At 41.5% G+C, this 19272-nt stretch overlaps 1 protein-coding gene across 1 annotated transcript in view; it reads left to right on the top strand.

Moving 5' to 3' along the window:
* Positions 1-19272, top strand: part of LOC121841470 (CUB and sushi domain-containing protein 3-like) — a 633380-nt gene that overhangs the window by 349025 nt on the left and 265083 nt on the right. Inside the window, exons 11-12 of the mRNA XM_042310031.1 lie at positions 516-619; positions 2002-2114. Coding sequence (XP_042165965.1) covers positions 516-619; positions 2002-2114 — 217 coding nt within the window. The remainder of the gene's footprint in view (positions 1-515; positions 620-2001; positions 2115-19272) is intronic.

A 19272-nucleotide genomic window follows, 5' to 3' on the forward strand; every position in this document is an offset into this window, starting at 1 on the left:
ATCAAAAGGTCCTGCAATCACAGGCAGTATTTGACTATCACCACTGTATTTCAATGAATTCTCAAAACACACGGCAACAGTCTTTCTTTTGTGATGCCAAACTCCTCTGAAACAGGAGTCCTTTTCAGCTACAAATGCCGATAAGTGATCATTTTAGTTCACACTATTACAGTTGTGAGACCCACATGAATTCAATGTATTGACAGAAGTTTCAATATCTAAAATTAGACATAATCAGAAGGGAAGACAAACATATTTCTGTTCTATATGTATGGTGTCCAAATTAGGACAATCTTAGCAGGAGTCTTTTATATGGATACCATATTCATGGACAGAATCCACCCTTTTCAGTGGCTTTTTAAGTTCTTTGGGTAAATATCATTTTTGGGGAGCATGCTTGTTTTCCTGTATTAGCTAGGTCAGTGGAATTAAATTGTGAGAAACCCATAAACTTTCATTCAGGCCATTTGACATGCGGCTAACCATTATGCCTCATTTCTTCTTTCCACCGACAGGTAATTCAGATTAACTTTGAGGAGTTTGACCTGGAGATTGCCTACGACACGCTAACCATCGGTGACGGAGGGGAAGTGGGTGACCCCAAGACAATACTCCAAGTGTGAGTGGCTCAGCACTTTACTGTATCTATATTACTGTGTGTTTCACAGGCTGGAACAAAATACATGGAATGGTATCGAACACATCCAACACATGGTTTCCATGTGTTTCATAGGATTCCATTCACTTCATTACAACCATTATTATGAGCCGTCCTCCCCTCACCAGCCTCCTGTGGTGGGTTTTATGTCATCTGTATGCAAATGGTATTGACTGTTAAGCCAGTTAACTACTGTATGGAGTTCATCAAAAGTTCAGGTGGAGAAGCTATCAATGGTCTTTGTGATTCTATATCCGTAACATAGACTATACTATTGTTGAATGTACTGTATTCCCTGCACCGCATATGAGACTATCAAGGCACAAGGCAAGACCCATATGCAGACACAGGAGGCAGATGGTTGGACTCTTACAATGTTTATTAATCCAAAGGGGTAGGCAAGAGAATGGTCGTGGACAGGCAAAAAGGTCGAAACCAGATCAGAGTCCAGGAGGTACAGAGTGGTAGACAGGCTCATGGTCAAGGCAGGCAGAATGGTCAGGCAGGCGGGTACAGAGTCCAGAAACAGGCAACGGTCAAAACCGGGAGCACTAGAAAAAGGAGAATGCAAAAAGCAGAAGAACGGAAAAAACACGGGTTGACTTGGAAACATACAAGACACAGAGAGACAGGAAACGCAGGGATAAATACACTGGGGGAAATAAGCGACACCTGGAGGGGATGGAGACAATCACAAGGACAGGTGAAACAGATCAGGGCATGACAGAGACACTTAGTGGTAGTGTGCATGCTAACATTCATCTTCAAAGCTAGTGTAGTCCCCCATAACATTGACTCGATTTTAAAGATTGTCCATCAATGTGCCAGTACCGTGTTACAATCAGGGGGATAGTGTGTGTTGTTATCAATGTAACAGTCCCATGTTGCAGTGTGATAGTATAGTACGTGTCAGGGACGGACTGGGACCAGAAGTCGGCCCAGACATTTCTAACACACCGGCCCATTATTTTTTCTCTATTATACAAATACTGATACTTTGGCGTAAAAAAAAACACAATTTGGACAGGCCCATTTGGCTAAAGATGGACCAGCCATTGTGACATTTACCAGAACTGCCTAATAGCCAGTCCGTTTCTGGTATGTGTTGTTATAAATGCTATATTACAGTCAGGTTAATACTTTATTGTCCATGTTCCAGTATCCATGTTACAGTCAGGTTAATAGTTTATTGTCCATGTTCCGGTATCCCATGTTACAGTCAGGTTAATAGTTTATTGTCCATGTTCCAGCATCCATGTTACAGTCAGGTTAATAGTTTATTGTCCATGTTCCAGTATCCATGTTACAGTCAGGTTAAACGTATATTGTCATCCTCCCCCCAGTCTCTCAGGTAGCTTCGTCCCTGACCTCATAGTCAGCATGACCCATCAGATGTGGCTTCACCTCCAGTCAGACGAGAGCGTGGGCTCCATTGGCTTCAAGATCAACTTTAAAGGTACGTAGTGTGTGCGTGTGTGCGCGCGTGTGTGTGTGTGTGAATGAGGTCATGCGCTCCTATATTCTTCTATGTGTGTATCCAAGTCCATAGGTAGGTGCATGATCAAGTGTTCCTGTATGTCCATGCATACATGCATGCGTGTCTCTGTGAAGGTGTGTGTGAGCGTGTGTGTGTGTGTGTTCCAAACTCTAGCAGCTAGCTACTAAAGCTGTGTTTTGCTTTGCATTGGCCTTGAGTCTTTTTATTTTTTTATTTAGGTATGTCAATTAAGAACTAATTCTTATTTACAATGACTGCCTACCTGGGAACAGTGGGTTAACTGCCTTGTTCAGGGGCAGAACAACAGATTTGTACCTTGTCAGCTCGGGATTTGATCCAGCAACATTTCGGTTACTGGCCCAACGCTCTAACCACTAGGCTACCTGCCGCCTCAAAAGTATCAGTTAGACAGCTGAGGCCGATAGAGCCAGAGGGACTGTCACTAGCCAGTGAGATTAGAGATGGACAGACTGTCAGTACAGCCAGTGAGATGATAGATAGACAGACAGACTGTCACTAAGCCAGTGAGATGAGAGATGGACAGACAGACTGTCACTAAGCCAGTCAGATGAGAGATGGACAGACAGACTGTCACTAAGCCAGTCAGATGAGAGATGGACAGACAGACTGTCACTAAGCCAGTCAGATGAGAGATGGACAGACAGACTGTCACTAAGCCAGTCAGATGAGAGATGGACAGACAGACTGTCACTAAGCCAGTCAGATGAGAGATGGACAGACAGACTGTCACTAAGCCAGTCAGATGAGAGATGGACAGATGTACCAACTTGTCAAATGGCTGATTTACTTGCCTAACTCACTTCCCTCCATCCATTTCCATCCCTTGTTCTCTGAATAAATGAAGGAAGGCAGGTGTACTGATTCTCAATCACTAGACTGTTACTATGAATGACGTCTTTGTGTCAAAGGTCACTGAGCCTGGTGACCTGTAACGTTCTCCTAAACTGATAGTTCATCACCTTGTGAACACTTGCAATCCTTATAAGGGGTTGTCACAGAAATCATACCTTACTATTTAGGGGGGGGCGGGGGGGGGCTCTAACCTGAAACAGAAGGAGGTTTCATCTCTCAAACAGCAGCCACATCCGCTGGATATGAGCTAGCATTTCCTCACAATATCCATATCTTTGATTATCTCCCCCCAAGCTCAGGGCTTTGTAATAAATTAGTGTCACAGTGATGAACAGCATGCCATCCACCCTAATGAATGAAAGTGAGTTAGGTGGAGAGAGAGAGGCATGAAAGAGGAATGAGGGGGCAGAGAGAGAGAAAAAATAGGGGAAAATAAGGGAAATACACTATATATACAAAAGCATGTGGACACTCCTTCAGCTTAGTGGATTTGGTTATTTCAGCCACACCCCTTACTGACAGGTGTATAAAATCGAGCACACGGCCATGCAATCTCCATTGACAAACATTGGCAATAGAATGGCCTTACTGAAGAACTCAAGTCAGTTCTTCAAATTTCTGCCCTACTAGAGCTGTCCCAATCAACTGTAAGTGCTATTATTGTGAAGTGGAAACATCTAGGAGCAACAACAGCTCAGCCGGGAAGTGGTAGGCCACACAAGCTCACCGAACGGGACAGCCTAGTGCTGAAGTGCATAGTGTGTAAAAATTGTCTATCCATGGCTACAACACTCACTACTGAGTTCCAAACTGCCTCTGGAAGCAACGTCAGCACAATAACTGTTCGTCGGGAGATTCATGAAATGGGTTTCCATGCCGGAAAAGTTGCACACAAGCCTAAAATCACTATGCGTAATGCAAAGTGTCGGCTGGAATGGTGTAAAACTCGCCGCCATTGGACTCTGGAGCAGTAGAAATGCCTTCTCTGGAGTGATGAATCACGCTTCAGCATCTGGCAGTCCTACATACAAATCTGGTTTTGTCGGATGCCAGGAGAATGCTACCTGTCTCAATGCATAGTGTCAGCTTTAAGTTTGGTGGAGGAGGAATAATGGTCTGGGGCTGTTTTTCCTGGTTTGGGCTTGGTCCCTTAGATCTAGTGAAAGCAAATCTTATCGCTACAGCATACTATGACATTCTAGATGATTCTGTGCTTCCAACTTTGTGGCAACAGTTTGGGGAAGGCCCATTCCTGTTTCAGCATGACAATGCCCCAGTGCACAAAGCAAGGTCCATACAGAAATGGTGTGTCGAGATCAGTCTGGAAGAACTCGACTGGCCTGCACAGAGCCCTGACCTCAACCCCATCAAACACCTTTGGAATGAATTGGAACGCCTACTGCGAGCCAGGCCTAATCACCCAACATCAGTGCCCGCTCTCGTGGCTGAATGGAAGAAAGTCCCTCAGCAATGTTCCAAAAGCTAGTGGAAAGCCTTCCCAGAAGTGTTGAGGCTGTTTTTGCAGCAAAGGGGGGACCAACTCCACATTAATGCCAATGATTTTGGAATGAGACGTTTGACAAGCTTTTGGTCATGTAATGTGCTGTACCTCTGAGTGCAAACTAACATGGAAAAACAGAATAAGTGGCTTAGTGTAATATCTCTGGAGGAAACAATGGAGAGACCTGGTGGGGAAGAGATTGCAGTTTGAATTTTTTTTAAATGTTCTTGTGAAAAGACATTACCATTATAACTGTAAACCATTCCTGACTGCTCATCAGTGTTCATTTGAGAGACATTGAGAGACTAAATATCAATTTACCGTCCCTAATACATGAAGAGGGAAATATTCTGGTTTATCTGCTACTGTAGCTAGCTTTCTTGCTGATGCTGCTGTGTGTAGTCTAATGAAGTCCTATATCTCTAAAATCTGTTGAATGTTCTCGCTTGGTGCCAGTACTTCACATCATTCTAAATGGTCCTAATTTAGTAGGCGATTTCATGCTTTTTGACCCTGTCACTTTGTGGTGACGTTAACCGCTCACATCTGTTCATACTGTACCTATTGCAGCAGAAACACTGACAGAGGAAGCAGGACAGAGAAATGTAAAGGTTGAAATGGAGGTTTGGTAACATTTTACATTAAGTTGCTCTGATGCTTATTGTTTTAACAATGGTGTATTAGTAGACTGTTAAGAAAAAAGATTATCAAATTCTGGCAAATCACTTGACAAATCCATTTCCCCACAACCAATCATATGAGCTGAATATTTCAACACAATCACAGTTATCCAATGATTTATAAACAAATCAGTCTGTCTATAATATTCAGATCTCAGGTGAAATTATGGGCACATTTTCATCAGCTGTGTTTCAGATTCCTGCATTCCCTGTATTCTAACCACGACAAGCTGTCAGCATTTTCAGGCGTGTCCTTGAGTTGCTTAAACTATTATTTTGTATCCCATTAGATACACATGAGTGTTGCAGGAGTTTATGTCATTGTTATTTCTTATGCCCTTTAATTACAGATTCCATAACATAATAGCCTTTTGAATTTGTGTGTTGGTTGTACATGTAATTTCTCTCTCTCTCTCTCTCTCTCTCTCTCTCTCTCTCTCTCTCTCTCTCTCTCTCTCTCTCTCTCTCGCTCTCTCTCGCTCTCTCTCTCTCATATGGTTTGAGTGGTCACTAGTTTCAAAGCATTGTGCTACACAAAACCACCAACTGTTTATGCAGTTGAATCATGTGCACACTTACAAACAGAGAAAACTCTCAGCACTGGGTTCTCTCCACAATGATCAAATATGTTTTTCCAGCTCTTGAACAGTCAGCAGTCAGTCTGTGCTAGCAGCACGCCATCTCAGCTGAAGACTTCTGGAGAAATTAGTCATTTGTATTGCTGCAGGCTATGGATAATATTACAGTCTCATAGTGGGAATAGGCAGATCCCCCTGGGAGAGGATAGTGGATATAGTGAACCAAATGGGAGTCATCATAGTGTGAGACCTAGAGAATGTAAAGGAAGCCAATCATATTTCAATGTTTAGCAGGTAGATTTAATGGTCACTATAAAACATTGATGTTCGCCTTTCAATTAAATATGTTCTTTATTATATGAATGAAATATAATGTAATGTGATGGGTACCCTGTATGGGGCTTTTAAGATACTTTTGTCTCCATCAAACACATACACTGAGTGTATGAAGCATATAGTGAGTGTACAAAACATTAGGAACACCTGCTTTTTCCATGACATGGACTGACCAGGTGAATCCAGGTGAAAGCTATGATCCCTTATTGGTGTCATTTGTTAAACTCACTTCAATTAGTGTAGATGGAGTGGAGGAGACAGATTAAATAATGATTTTTAAGCCTTGAGACAATTGATACATGGATTGTTTGTGTGCCATTCAGAGGGTGAATGGATAAGACAAAATATTTAAGTGCTTTTGAACAGGATATGGTAGTAGGTGCCAAGTGCACTGGTTTGAGTGTGTCAAGATTTTTCAGTCCCAATGGTTTCCCATGTGTATCAAGAATGGTCCACCACCCAAAGGACATCCAGTGAACTTGTCACAACTGTAGGAAGCATTGGAGTCAACATTGGCCAGCATCCCTGTGGAACGCTTTTGACACCTTGTCGTGTCCATGCACAGACGACTTAAGGCTATTCTGAGGGGAAAAGGGGGTGCAACTCAATATTAAGAAGTTGTTCCTAATGTTTTGTATACTCAGTGTGTTTTACCAACAATTTTCTGTTATAAAACGTCTGCAACATTTCTAAGATTAGAATATGCTCCTATAGCTATGCATATCTCATTCCAGAGAGTGTGTCTGTAATTTAGACTGATTCTTCCCTTTGCATAACAAAGTTAATGACTTTGTGAAAGAGCTGTTGTGACTCCCGTCGATTTACCTGCCTGCGTTCTAATGTGCACTTAGCTTGGGTACCAGTTTCAGCATTTTGATTTCAGTTCCCCGTGGCTACATCTCTGTGTCTCCTGTGCTCTTTTCCTCTCTTTCTTTGCCAAGGCAATTTATCTCCTGTCAAAGATTTTACACAATGGGAGCAGATTTAACATCAGAAAAGCATAATTACATATTTTATATGACAATTTCCAGCGAAGCTCCAGTGAAGGTCATTCTTCACACCATTGGTGACCGGAACAGAGAGAGGACATCAGAGAGTACTATAGCGTGTAATGAGATGTGGGTTAAGGGGTGAGAAAAGGGTCAAGTTAGACCTTTAGAGATAAGAGCGGTGTCCCAAATGGAATATATAAAGGGGGGAAAGCCTTGCTTTTGACCAATGCCTATAGGGTTCTGGTTAAATGTAGTGCAGTACAGTATAGGGAATACAGTGCTATTTGGAACACAGTGGAGATCTCATCAATAGGCAGTAAGTGGCGGTACTGTTGGAGGACCTTACCAATGATCCTTTGGAGAGGTGTCAATATAAGTGTCATATTAGTTTCTATACAGTGCCTTGAGAAAGTATTCTTGCCCCTTGACTTAATCCACATTTTGTTGTGTTACAGCCTGAATTCAAAATGGATTACACACAATATCCCGTTAAATATATTCAAGTTCTGTCAAGTTGTTTGTTGATCATTGTTAGAAAACCATTTTCAAGTCTTGCCATAGATCTTCAAGACAATTTAAGTCAAACCTGAAACTAGGCCACTCAGGAGCATTCAATGTCATCTTGGTAAGCAACTCCAGTGTATATTAGGTTATTGTCCTGCTGAAAGTTGAATTGGTCTCCCAATGTCTGTTGGAAAGCAGACTAAAACAGGTTTTCCTCTCGGATTTTACCTGTGCTTAGCTCTATTCTGTTTCTTTTTTTCTTAAAGAACTCCCTAGTCCTTGCCAATGACAAGTATACCCATAACATGATGCAGCCACCATGCTTGAACATGTGAAGAGTAGTACGCTTTGTGTTGAGGACATGAAGTTAACTTCTTTGCCACATTTTTAGCAGTTTTACTTTAGTGCCTTATTGCAAACAGGATGCATGTTTTGTAATGTTTTTTATTCTGTACAGGCTTCCTTCTTTTCACTCTGTCATTTAGGTTAGTATTGTGAAGTAACTACAATGTTATTGATCCATCCTCAGTTTTCTCCAATCACAGCCATTAAACTCTGTAACCAACGTTCCCTCTAAGCTGCTTGTGTGCGAAATATCCGCCCACACAGAGAAGCACGAGATTGAACTTCACTCAACATTCAAGAGTTTTCCCCTTTAGTTAACACTATCAACGTTTCCCTTTACTGTGGAAATTGTGATCAAATCAATCCAATATTGGCCACTTTCAATGCAACACACCAAAACAAATTGAACTATGTAAGACTTAGTATTCAAAACTATGCAAGATATTTTTTGTGGGCAGAACGCATCGGAGGAGGATTATGTTGCATTGACACACACGACTCAGCCTGTACTCTATGCAGACTGGTGTGGCATAAGCAATCAGAGCTGCAGTAGACCTATATGCAAATAGACCATTGCCATATATGGATCTGTGCCATTCCCTTTGAACTGGACTGTGTTTACCACATGAGCGTAATGAGTAGATCTACTTATTTTGAGATCAAAGCGAGAGCTTCATGTAGCCACATGGGCACATTTTTTCATGTTGTTTGCTAGTTAGTTAGTTATTGAGGGAACATTGTCTGTAACTGTTTTGGCCTCATGGTGACATCCCTGAGCAGTTTCCTTCCTCTCCGGTAAATAAGTTAGGAAGGACGCCTGTATATTTGCAGTGACTGGGTGTATTGATACACCATCCAAAGTGCAATTATTAACTTCACAATGGCCAAAGGGATATTCAATCTCTGTTCTGTTCATTTTTACCCAACTATCAATAGGTGCCTTTCTTTGCGAGGCATTGGAAAACCTCCCTGTTCTTTGTGGTTGAATCTGTGTTTGAAATTCACTTCTCGACTGAGGGACCTCACAGATAATTGTATGTGTGGGGTACAGAGATGACGTAGTCATTCAAAAATCATGTTAAACACTATTATTGCAAACACTGAGTGAGTCCATGCAACTTAATATGTGACTTGTTAATCAAATTTTTACTGCTGAACTTATTTAGGCTTGCCTTAACAAAGGGGTTGAATACTTTTTGACTCAAGACATTTCAGCTTCAGGCACCACAGGCTGAAATAACATTTCTGCATCTACCTATACATTTGCAATTTGTTGGTATTTTGGTCCATTAATATTAGTATTTTCATAAAGTATACATAACAATGTAAAAAACTTCATGAAATGTACATTTTCTTTAGTTTGTCATACTACCGTCATCAAAATGTTAATGCATTTTCAACACTTTAAATTGGAAATAAATCAGTAATTTCAAAGCTCACTGCATTGAATTACAGATCATTTTCAAGCCCATTTCATGGAGAATGTTACAAACTGGACTATATTTAGTAACTTACTTTTAAGAGATGGTGACTGGGTCTAAAAAGGCATTTGGAGTTTTGTAGCCTATATCCCGTGTACAGTACTTGTCTATAACCACCATTTCCCGAAAGTCAGACTCTTCCCACACACCATTTACTTTTTTTCAGCTATTGTGGCCTTAGATACAGTGGGGCAAAAAAAGTATTTAGTCAGCCACCAATTGTGCAAGTTCTCCCACTTAAAAAGATGAGAGAGGCCTGTAATTGTCATCATAGGTACAAAAAAATCCAGAAAATCACATTGTAGGATTTTTAATGAATTTATTTGCAAATTATGGTGGAAAATAAGTATTTGGTCACCTACAAACAAGCAAGATTTCTGGCTCTCACAGACCTGTAACGTCTTCTTTAAGAGGCTCCTCTGTCCTCCACTCGTTACCTGTATTAATGGCACCTGTTTGAACTTGTTATCAGTATAAAAGACACCTATAGCTAGTCATTTATATTTTTCAAATCCTGTCATATACAGTAAATTTCCAATTTGATCTAATTTGGATGCATGGTCCTGCTGTCAATTAAGCCTATCCAATTAACAGGGGTAAGTGTTAAAGAGGTATCCCCTTTACCCCCAAAATATATACTGTTCAATGAATCGCCCTGATTTCACCCAGTAGAGTTTAGAATGTTCAACACAGAAATGGAAACGAATTGTTCAGCATATTTCTCTTGTTATTATCTTTGTTTTTAACATGCACACGTTCTTAAAGATTCCATGCATTGGGCCTATAAGATTCTGAGCTGGAGGTAGGACAAAGAAAGAAGGAATCGAGTTGTAGGTAGTAACAAGCGGAATAGTCAAGGAGAATTACATTCTGTGGGTGAAAACATGGTGTGATGTTAATTTCCCTGAATATGATGGTGTACTGAAGCAAACAAGGCAAAGCTGCCTCTCATTTCTGAGTGAATTTCATTTTATTGCCATTAAGGCAAACATTGTCATCCTGTAGAGCTCAGTAATGATGGCAATGAGTAATTTCCGGAGGACGCTGTTTGGAAAGAAATATATAAATCATGATTAATCCACATTGAATCATTCCATGACGTCAGAGCCAAAATAAAGACTATGAACAATAACACAGGTTTAATTTGAATATTTCTAGAAAGACAGTGGATGCGTCCCAAATTGTACCCGATTTCCTATATAGTGTGCAATAGATAGAAAATAGGGTGCCATTTGAGATACACACACCCTGTTGGAGTGATTAATACTTGATCCTGGATTTACCATTTGAATATGAAGTGTGTGCTTATTTGTTCATCTAAATGAGTGCTAGATGAGCTTGAATAAAGTGACAATGAGATAAGAATAGCTGCATTGATAGATTCAATATTATTGGAAGACTTGGGGAGTTCTTAGAGTACTGTAAAATGTCACAAACACAGACATATACTGGGACACACACACACAATACTGGGGGACACACACATCAGATGACTCCATACTCCTTGCTTGCTGTTAACAAGCATAAGCTCAAACAGGAAGTACTCTTGACTCGCTCCATTAAGAAATGGTCATCAAAATCAGAAAGCTGATTGGAGTATTTTCCAAGACACCGTCGATAACATCAACCAGCTAACCACATCCGTCACCGGCTTCATTAGGAAATGCATCAGCGGCGTTGTCCCCACAGTTAAGGTTCACTGCATCCCCAATCAAAAGCCCTGGATTAATACAGAGGTTGGCACCAAGCTAAAGGAAGGGCTCCCGTACACAGGGCTATCACAGAAAACACTGACTCTACGGGTCAGGACATTAACAAGAACAAGAAGTCCCCCTTACGACCTCTACAGTCATCAAACGAGCAAAATAACTTACTTACAAGCCCTTAACCAACAATGCCGTTTTAAGGAAATACCTACAAAAAAGTAAGATATAAGAATAACATAATTAAAGATCAGCAGTAAATAACAATAGCAGGGCTGTATACAGGGGGTACCGGTACAGAGTCAATGTTCAGGGGAAATGGTGTCGAGGTAATTGAGGTAATATGTACATGTAGGTAGAGTTGATAATGTGACTATGCATAGATAATACCAGAGAGTAGCAGCAGCGTAGAAGGGGGAGGGGGCAATGCAAATAGTCTGGGTAGACATTTGATTAGCTGTTCAGGAGTCTTATGGCTTGGGGGTAGAAGCTGTTTAGATGCCTCTTGGACCTAGGCTTGGCGCTCCGGTACTGCTTGCCCTGCGGTAACAGAGAAAATAGTCTATGATTGGGGTGGCTGGAGTCTTTGACAATTTTTAGGGCCTTCCTGTGACACCGCCTGGTATAGATGTCCTGGAAGGGCAGGAAGCTTGGCTCCAGTGATGTACTAGGCTGTACACACTACCCTCTGTAGTGCCTTGAGGTTGGAGGCCGAGCAGTTACCATACCAGGCAGTGATGCAACCCATCAGGATGCTCTCGATGGTGCAGCTGTAGAACCTTTTGAGGATCTGAGGACCCATGCCGAACCTTTTCAGTCTCCTGAGGGGGAAAAGGTTTTGTTGTGCCCTCTTCATGACTGTCTTGGTGTGCTTGGACCATGTTAGTTTGTTGTTGATGTGGACACCAAGAAACTTGAAGCTCTCAATCTGCTCCACTATATGCCCGTCGATGAGAATGGGGGCGTGCTCGGTCCTCCTTTTCCTGTAGTCCACAATCATCTCCTTTGTCTTGATCACATTGAGGGAGAGGTTGTTGTCCTTGCACCACACGGTCAGGTCTTTGACCACCTCCCTATAGACTGTCTCATCGTTGCCGGTGATCAGGCCTACCACTGTTGTGTCATCAGAAAACTTAATGATGGTGTTGTGCCTAGCCATGCAGTCATGAGTGAACAGGGAGTACAGGAGGGGACTGAGAACGCACCCCTGAGGGGCCCCTGTGTTGAGGATCAGCGTGAATAACACTCGCAATTAATAGCATTCTCACATAGGTGTTCCTTTTGTCCAGGTGTGAAAGGGCAGTGTGGAGTGCAATAGAGATTGCATCATCTGTGGATCTGTTGGTGCGGTATGTAAATTGGAGTGGGTCTAGGGTTTCTGGGATAATGGTGTTGATGTGAACCATGACCAGCCTTTCAAAGCATTTCATGGCTACAGACATGAGTGCTATGGGTTGGTAGTCAGTTAGGCAGGTTACTTTAGTGTCCTTGGGCACAGGGACTATGGTGGTCTGCTTGAAACATGTTGATATTACAGACTCAGACAGGGAGAGGTTGAAAATGTCAGTGAAGACACTTGCCAGTTGGTATGCTCATGCTTGGAGCACACGTCCTGGTAATCCGTCTGACCCAGCGGCCTTGTGAATGTTGACCTGTTTAAAGGTCTCACTCACATTGGCTGCAGAGAGCGTGATCACATAGTTGTCCGGAAACAGCTGATGTTCTGTTTCAGTGTTACTTGCCTCGATGCGACCATAGAAGTTATTTAGCTCGTCTGGTAGGCTCGTGTCAATGGGCAGCTCTCAGATATACTTCCCTTTGTAGTCTGTAATAGTTTGCAAGCCCTGCCACATCTGACGAGCGTCGAAGCCGGTGTAGTACAATTCAATCTTAGTCCTGTATTTACGCTTTTCCTGTTTGATGGTTCGTCGGAGGGCATAGCGGGATTTCTTATAAGCTCAAGGAGTCCTGCTCCTTGAAAACGGCAGCTCTACCCTTTAGCTCAGTGCAAATGTTGCCTGTAATCCATGGCTTTTTGTTGGGGTATGTATGTGCAGTCACTGTGAGAACAACTTCCTTGATGCACTTATTGATAAAGGCAGTGGCTGATTTGGTGTACTCCTCAATGTCATCGTAAGAATCCCGGAACAAATTCCAGTCAGTGCTAGCAAAACAGTCCTGTAGTTTAGCATCTGCTTCATCTGACCACTTTTTTATAGACACTGGAGTCACTGAGTCACAGAGTCACTGGTGCTTCCTGCTTTAATTTTTGCTTGTAAGCAGGAATCAGGAGGTTAGAATTATGGTCAGATTTGCCAAATGGATGGCGAGGGAGAGCTTTGTACGCATCTCTGTGTGTGGAGTAAAGATGCTCTAGAATTGTTTTCCCTCTGGTTGAACATTTTTAACATGCTGATAGAAATGAGGTAAAATTGATTTAAGTTTCCCAGCATTAAAGTCCCTGGACACCTGGAGTGCCGCCTCTGGATGAGCGTTTTCCTGTTTGCTTATGGCGGTATAAAGCTCATTGAGTGCGGTTTTAGTGCCAGCATCGGTCTGTGGTGGTATGTAGACAGCTACGAAAAATACAGATGAAACTCTCTAGGTAGATAGTTTGGTCTACAGCTTATCATGAGATACTCTACCTCAGGCGAGCAAAACCTTGGGACTTGTTTACATATATGCATAGGCCCCCGCCCTGTGACTTACCAGAGGCTGTTGTTCTATCCTACCGATAGAGTGTATAACCTGCCAGCTGTATGTTCTTAATGTCGTCATTCAGCCACGACTCGGTGAAACATAAGATTTTACAGATTGTAATGTCCCGTTTCAGTTCATCCCATTTCTTTTGCAGCGATTGAAAATTAGCTAGCAGGATGGAAGGCAAAGGCAGATTAGCCAGATTAGCCACTCGTCGCCTGATCTTCACAAGGCACTGTGATCTTTTTTTAAATCAAAATCTTAGTTTCCTTCTCCAGTGAATTATGTACAAAAGAAGTTGCCTAACAATGCAAAAAAAAAATACATAATAGCATGGTTGGTTAAGAGCCGATAAGATCATATTACACAGGATCTGATGTCCACCCCATGTGGCAGGGGCTACAGTCCATTATGGTTTACAAAGGAAGACCAGCCATGATCTGCCCAACGATACCTTTCAACCAGATGAACTCAATGTATTTTATAGACTCTTCAACAATAACAACACCGTGCCTTGCGTGAGTGCCCCCACCGACCCAGAGGACTGAGTGATCTCATTCTCCAAGGCCGGCGTGAGTAAGGTCTTTAATCAGGTCAATCCTTGTAAGGCCACAGGGCCAGATAGTATTCCAGGGGACGGTCTCAGAGCATTCGCAGAGCAGCTGGAAGGTATATTCAATGTAATTTTCAACCTCTCATTGTTCCAGTCTGTAATACCCACATGTTTTTAGCTGACCACCATCATTCCTGTTCCCAAGAACTCTAAGGCTTCATGCCACAATGACTACCGCCCTGTAGCACTCGCATCTGTAATCATGAAGTGCTTTGAGAAGCTGGTTATGGCATACATCAACTCCATCATCACAGACACCGTAGACCCACTCCAATTTGCATATGTAAAGGTGTGATTATCTCAGTACATTAATTCAAGGCAACCAGGATTTCGGGGTTCTCACATTATCTTGGTTTGTTGACTACTGTTTTTAATTATCCTCTTTTGTTTTTGGAATGAAGTAAAAGTTTAGAGTTGGTAAGAACACTTTTACACAAAATAAACCCCATTTCAAAGTTCAAAATTACAACCAAATGCATACAATAAATAGCTCACATCCAAATAGGAATGAACCTTGACTCGGTTGCCTACTTTAAGTAACACAGAAAATAGACTATTTAATATTTAAGCAAAATCGTGTATGACTTAACTCATGAAACCGGTTCCGTCAACCTTGAAAAAATACAAAAAAGAATAATAAAATGTAAAAAAGCTGGCTCCACTGTCTGTATTTCCTTTACAGACTAAACGCATAAAATATAACTTTGTATGAAAGTAAACATCCCCTCTTAAAGACCTTAATCCACATAAAAACGAATGAATTATTAATCACAAAAACAACCCTACTGTTGTTAGACCGTACAGACTTATCACAGCAAAAAGCTTGTGAACACCAAAACATAAACTGTCACCTCAAGCCCACTTTATCGCTGTATGGCTATTAATAAGGTCTGTCTTTTAACCAGAATGTAATTCCATTTGTAGTGAATAATATCCCTTAGAATTTTTAACAAGTAGTGTCCCTTGGGTGTGTTGCTAGCATTCATTAGTACTTTCATTGTTACTAGTATTTTCTTCTTAGATGACAACATATAAAATTGTGGACTACAGGAAAAGGTTGGGCCGAAAGGCCCCCATTAACATCAACGGGGCTGTAGTGGAGTGGGTCGAGAGTTTCAAGTTCCTTGGTGTCCACATCACCAATGATTTATCATGGTCCAAACACACCAAGACAGTCGTGAAGAGGGCACAACAAAACCCCTCAGGAAACTGAAAAGATTTGGCATGGGTCCCCAGATCCTCAAAAGGTTCTACAGCTGCACCATCGAGAGCATCCTGACCAGTTGCATCACCGCCTGGTACGGCAAGTGCTCGGCATCTGACCGTAAGGCGCTACAGAGGGTAGTGCACATCACTGGGGCCAAGCTTCCTGCAATCCAGGACCTATATAATAGGCGGTGTCAGAGGAAAGCCCATAAAATTATCAGAGACTCCAGTCACCCAAGTCATAGACTGTTTTCTCTGCTACCGCACGGCAGCGGTACCAGAGCGCCAAGTCTAGGACCAAAAGTCTCCATAACAGCTTCTTTTTTACCCCCAAGCCATAAGACTGCTGAACAATTAATCAAATGGCCACCGGACTATTACACTGACCCAACCCCCCCCCCGTAAATAGCCTCGTTATTGTGTTACTTTTTATAATTTTTTACTTTAGTTTATTTTCTAAATATTTAGTAAGTAAGCATTTCACGGTAAGGTCTACAGTTGTTGTATTCGGCGCATGTGACAAATAAAGTTTGAGTTGATTTGAACATCCAATCCTCTCCAATAGTGTTAGCTATAATGTTTCAGTTCCTATGTGGAATATGATTTACTATGGAGTTGAGATAATTCACTTCCCTGTTACTTGCCAGTAAGTTCCGTTCGTCTAGCTCTGGCCTCCTCTTGCTGTCCTAACTCCGGACTCGCGTGGTGATTGTACCCAGGAAACAACAGAATGATGTCAGACACGCCTCCTCTGCTCCCCTCTGGAGTCACCATCTCCCCTGTCTAATCTGACACTGTGTAACAGAAAAAACCTCTGCAGCGACTCTGTCTTCCTTTTGCCCACGCATCCTTCGCCAATCGTCCCTGCTTGCGGTAGACACCACCGGCAGAAGTAGTCTGCGTTACTACAACTTCGCTTCACTATATTATTGTTTAGGTTGCCTCCATCACAGCCTAATACATCACTGGGGCTGAGCCATCTAGGACCTCTATATCAGGCGGTGTGAAAGGAAGGCCCGGACAAATGTTAAAGACTCCAGCAACCCAAGACATGGACTGTTTTTTCTTCTTCCGCACTGGCAAACGGTACTGGTATATTAAGTCTGACACCAACAGACTCCTGAACAGCTTCTATCCCCAAGCCATAAGACTGCTAAATAGCTAACAAAATGGCTACACAGACTGAATTGACCCATGCATTTATTTATTTTTTAACTGTTTTTATGCACGCTTACAGGACTCTACACACTCACGCACACTGACACAGCAACACAAACACATACACACACTCACTTAATTTGCTCACATACACATAACATGCATACACATTCATACTAACTCTACAAACATGCACACACACTCACATACAATCGTCATATACACTGCTGCTATTCTGTTTGTCATATATCCTGATGCCTAGTCACCTTACCCCTATACATACAGTATCTACCTCTGTCATTCCAGTATCCCTGCACATTGTAAATATTCTATTGGAACTGACCCTGAACTGACCCTTTTATTTTTATTTATTTGCGTGTTTTTCTTCTACGTTGTTATTTTTAGTACTACATTGATATTGATTACTGCATAGTTGAATATAGAAACACACACACACACACACACACAAACTGATTAATTTGTGTCCACCAACTGAAAAGAGCTGAAGGTTTGGGACCCCTGTGACAGATTTAAAACCTCCATGTGCAATGACTGGAATGAAGATGTGGGACCCTGATTAGGTCATAAACTGAGTATATATCGTATGAGCTCAAATTACGTATCGTGTTCTCTTGATGAGATGTTAATGTACTTTTATGGAGCCTTGGAGGACAAATCACAGTTTCATCTTTGACAAAGTTCCTGATGTGACATAGTTTCAAATTATAATGGTCACGTTGATGTCGGCCAATTCCATCGTTTTTTACATACTGTACACTGTGGAAGCTGAATCTGTACGTGAATTCAGTGTGTGCAACCATGTTTATTAAATAAGTGTAGAAATACCATTGTAACAAGGGTTCAGAGAAAGAAAATACTACTAGAAGGAAAATGAAGACCAGATGTAGGCAGCATACAAGAGGTCATAAAACGTGACTTTATTCTCTAGAAGCAACCATCATATCGGTCACTTCACATTACAGACAGGAAATTATAGACACATGTCAGGCATTACTAATCAATGATCATCAACTCCAATTTCCAACTCTTACAATATCTATTGAGGAAATACCCTATTAGGGGTTAATGTAATGACCAGATTAACTACTGGTAATTAACTATCAGTTCTCGCAAAGGCTTTTTCCTACATGAGACTGAAAAAGTATGAGAAGATTGTTATGAAATATGAGCGTACCCCAAGGAAATGTTGGTAGGGTTTCTGTATGGTTTCTGTAGCTATGAGCAATACATTGCCCTGTAGTATCGTTTGAAGGCTACACATGAATTTACAATTGATAGAAATACAGAGTGAATACAGAGAAATTAGGAATGCTGAGTTGCAAAGAAAAAGCCATTTCTCAGACTGGCCAATAAAAAGAAAAGATTAAGATGGACAAAAGGAGTCTCTTCACTGTTGATGTTGAGACTGGTGTTTTGCGGGTACTATTTAATGAAGCTGCCAGTTGAGGACTTGTGAGTCATCTGTTTCTCAAACTAGACACTCTAATGTACTTGTCCTCTTGCTCAGTTGTGCACCGGGCCTCCCACTACTCTTTTTATTCTGGTTAGAGCCAGTTTGCGCTGTTCTGAGAAGGGAGAAGTACCCAGCGTTGTACGAGATCTTCAGTTTCTTGGCAATTTCTCGCATGGAATAGCCTTCATTTCTCAGAACAAGAATAAACTGATGAGCTTCAGAAGAAATGTCTTTGTTTCAAACCCACAAATGCTCCAGATACTCAACTAGTCTAAAGAAGGCCAGTTTTATTGCTTCTTTAATCATAACAACAGTTTTCAGCTGTGCTAACATAACTTAAAAAGGGTTTTCTATGATCAATTAGCCTTTTAAAATGATAAACATGGATGAGCTAACCCTATGTGCCATTGGAACACAGGAGTGATGGTTGCTGATAATGGGCCTCTGCACGCCTATGTAGATATTCCATTAAAAATCAGCCGTTTCCAGCTACTATAGTCATTTACAACATTAACAATGTCTACACTGTATTTCTGATCAATTTGATGTTATTTTAATGGCCCAAAAAATTTGCTTTTCTTTCAAAAACAAGGGCATTTCTTAAGTGACCCCAAACTTTTGAACGGTAGTGTATATCCCTTGATAAGTTGGTCAAGTTTTACTCAACAGTACTCATACAGTACAAGCGTATTACTGTAAGGCTTTCAAAATCTCAGATAAAGATTCATATCCTCATTAGAATAGATGTGGGCTTATACTAGCGTGGCTCCCTTCCCGTCCTTTGAATCTCTGTTAGGGACTTTCATCTTGAGATGTTCTTTTCTCTAGTTCCACATCGGACCTTTGAATAAACTTCTTAAATGTCGATTCAAATTGGACTGTAATTCTCAGGGAAGGCTGAATCTAGCTTAATGATCAATTCTTAGCCAAGATTTATGAAAGGTAAATCTCACTGGTAGTATTTAAAATTAT

Source organism: Oncorhynchus tshawytscha, linkage group LG31 (genome assembly GCF_018296145.1).
Source record: "Oncorhynchus tshawytscha isolate Ot180627B linkage group LG31, Otsh_v2.0, whole genome shotgun sequence".
Taxonomy (NCBI): domain Eukaryota; kingdom Metazoa; phylum Chordata; class Actinopteri; order Salmoniformes; family Salmonidae; genus Oncorhynchus; species Oncorhynchus tshawytscha.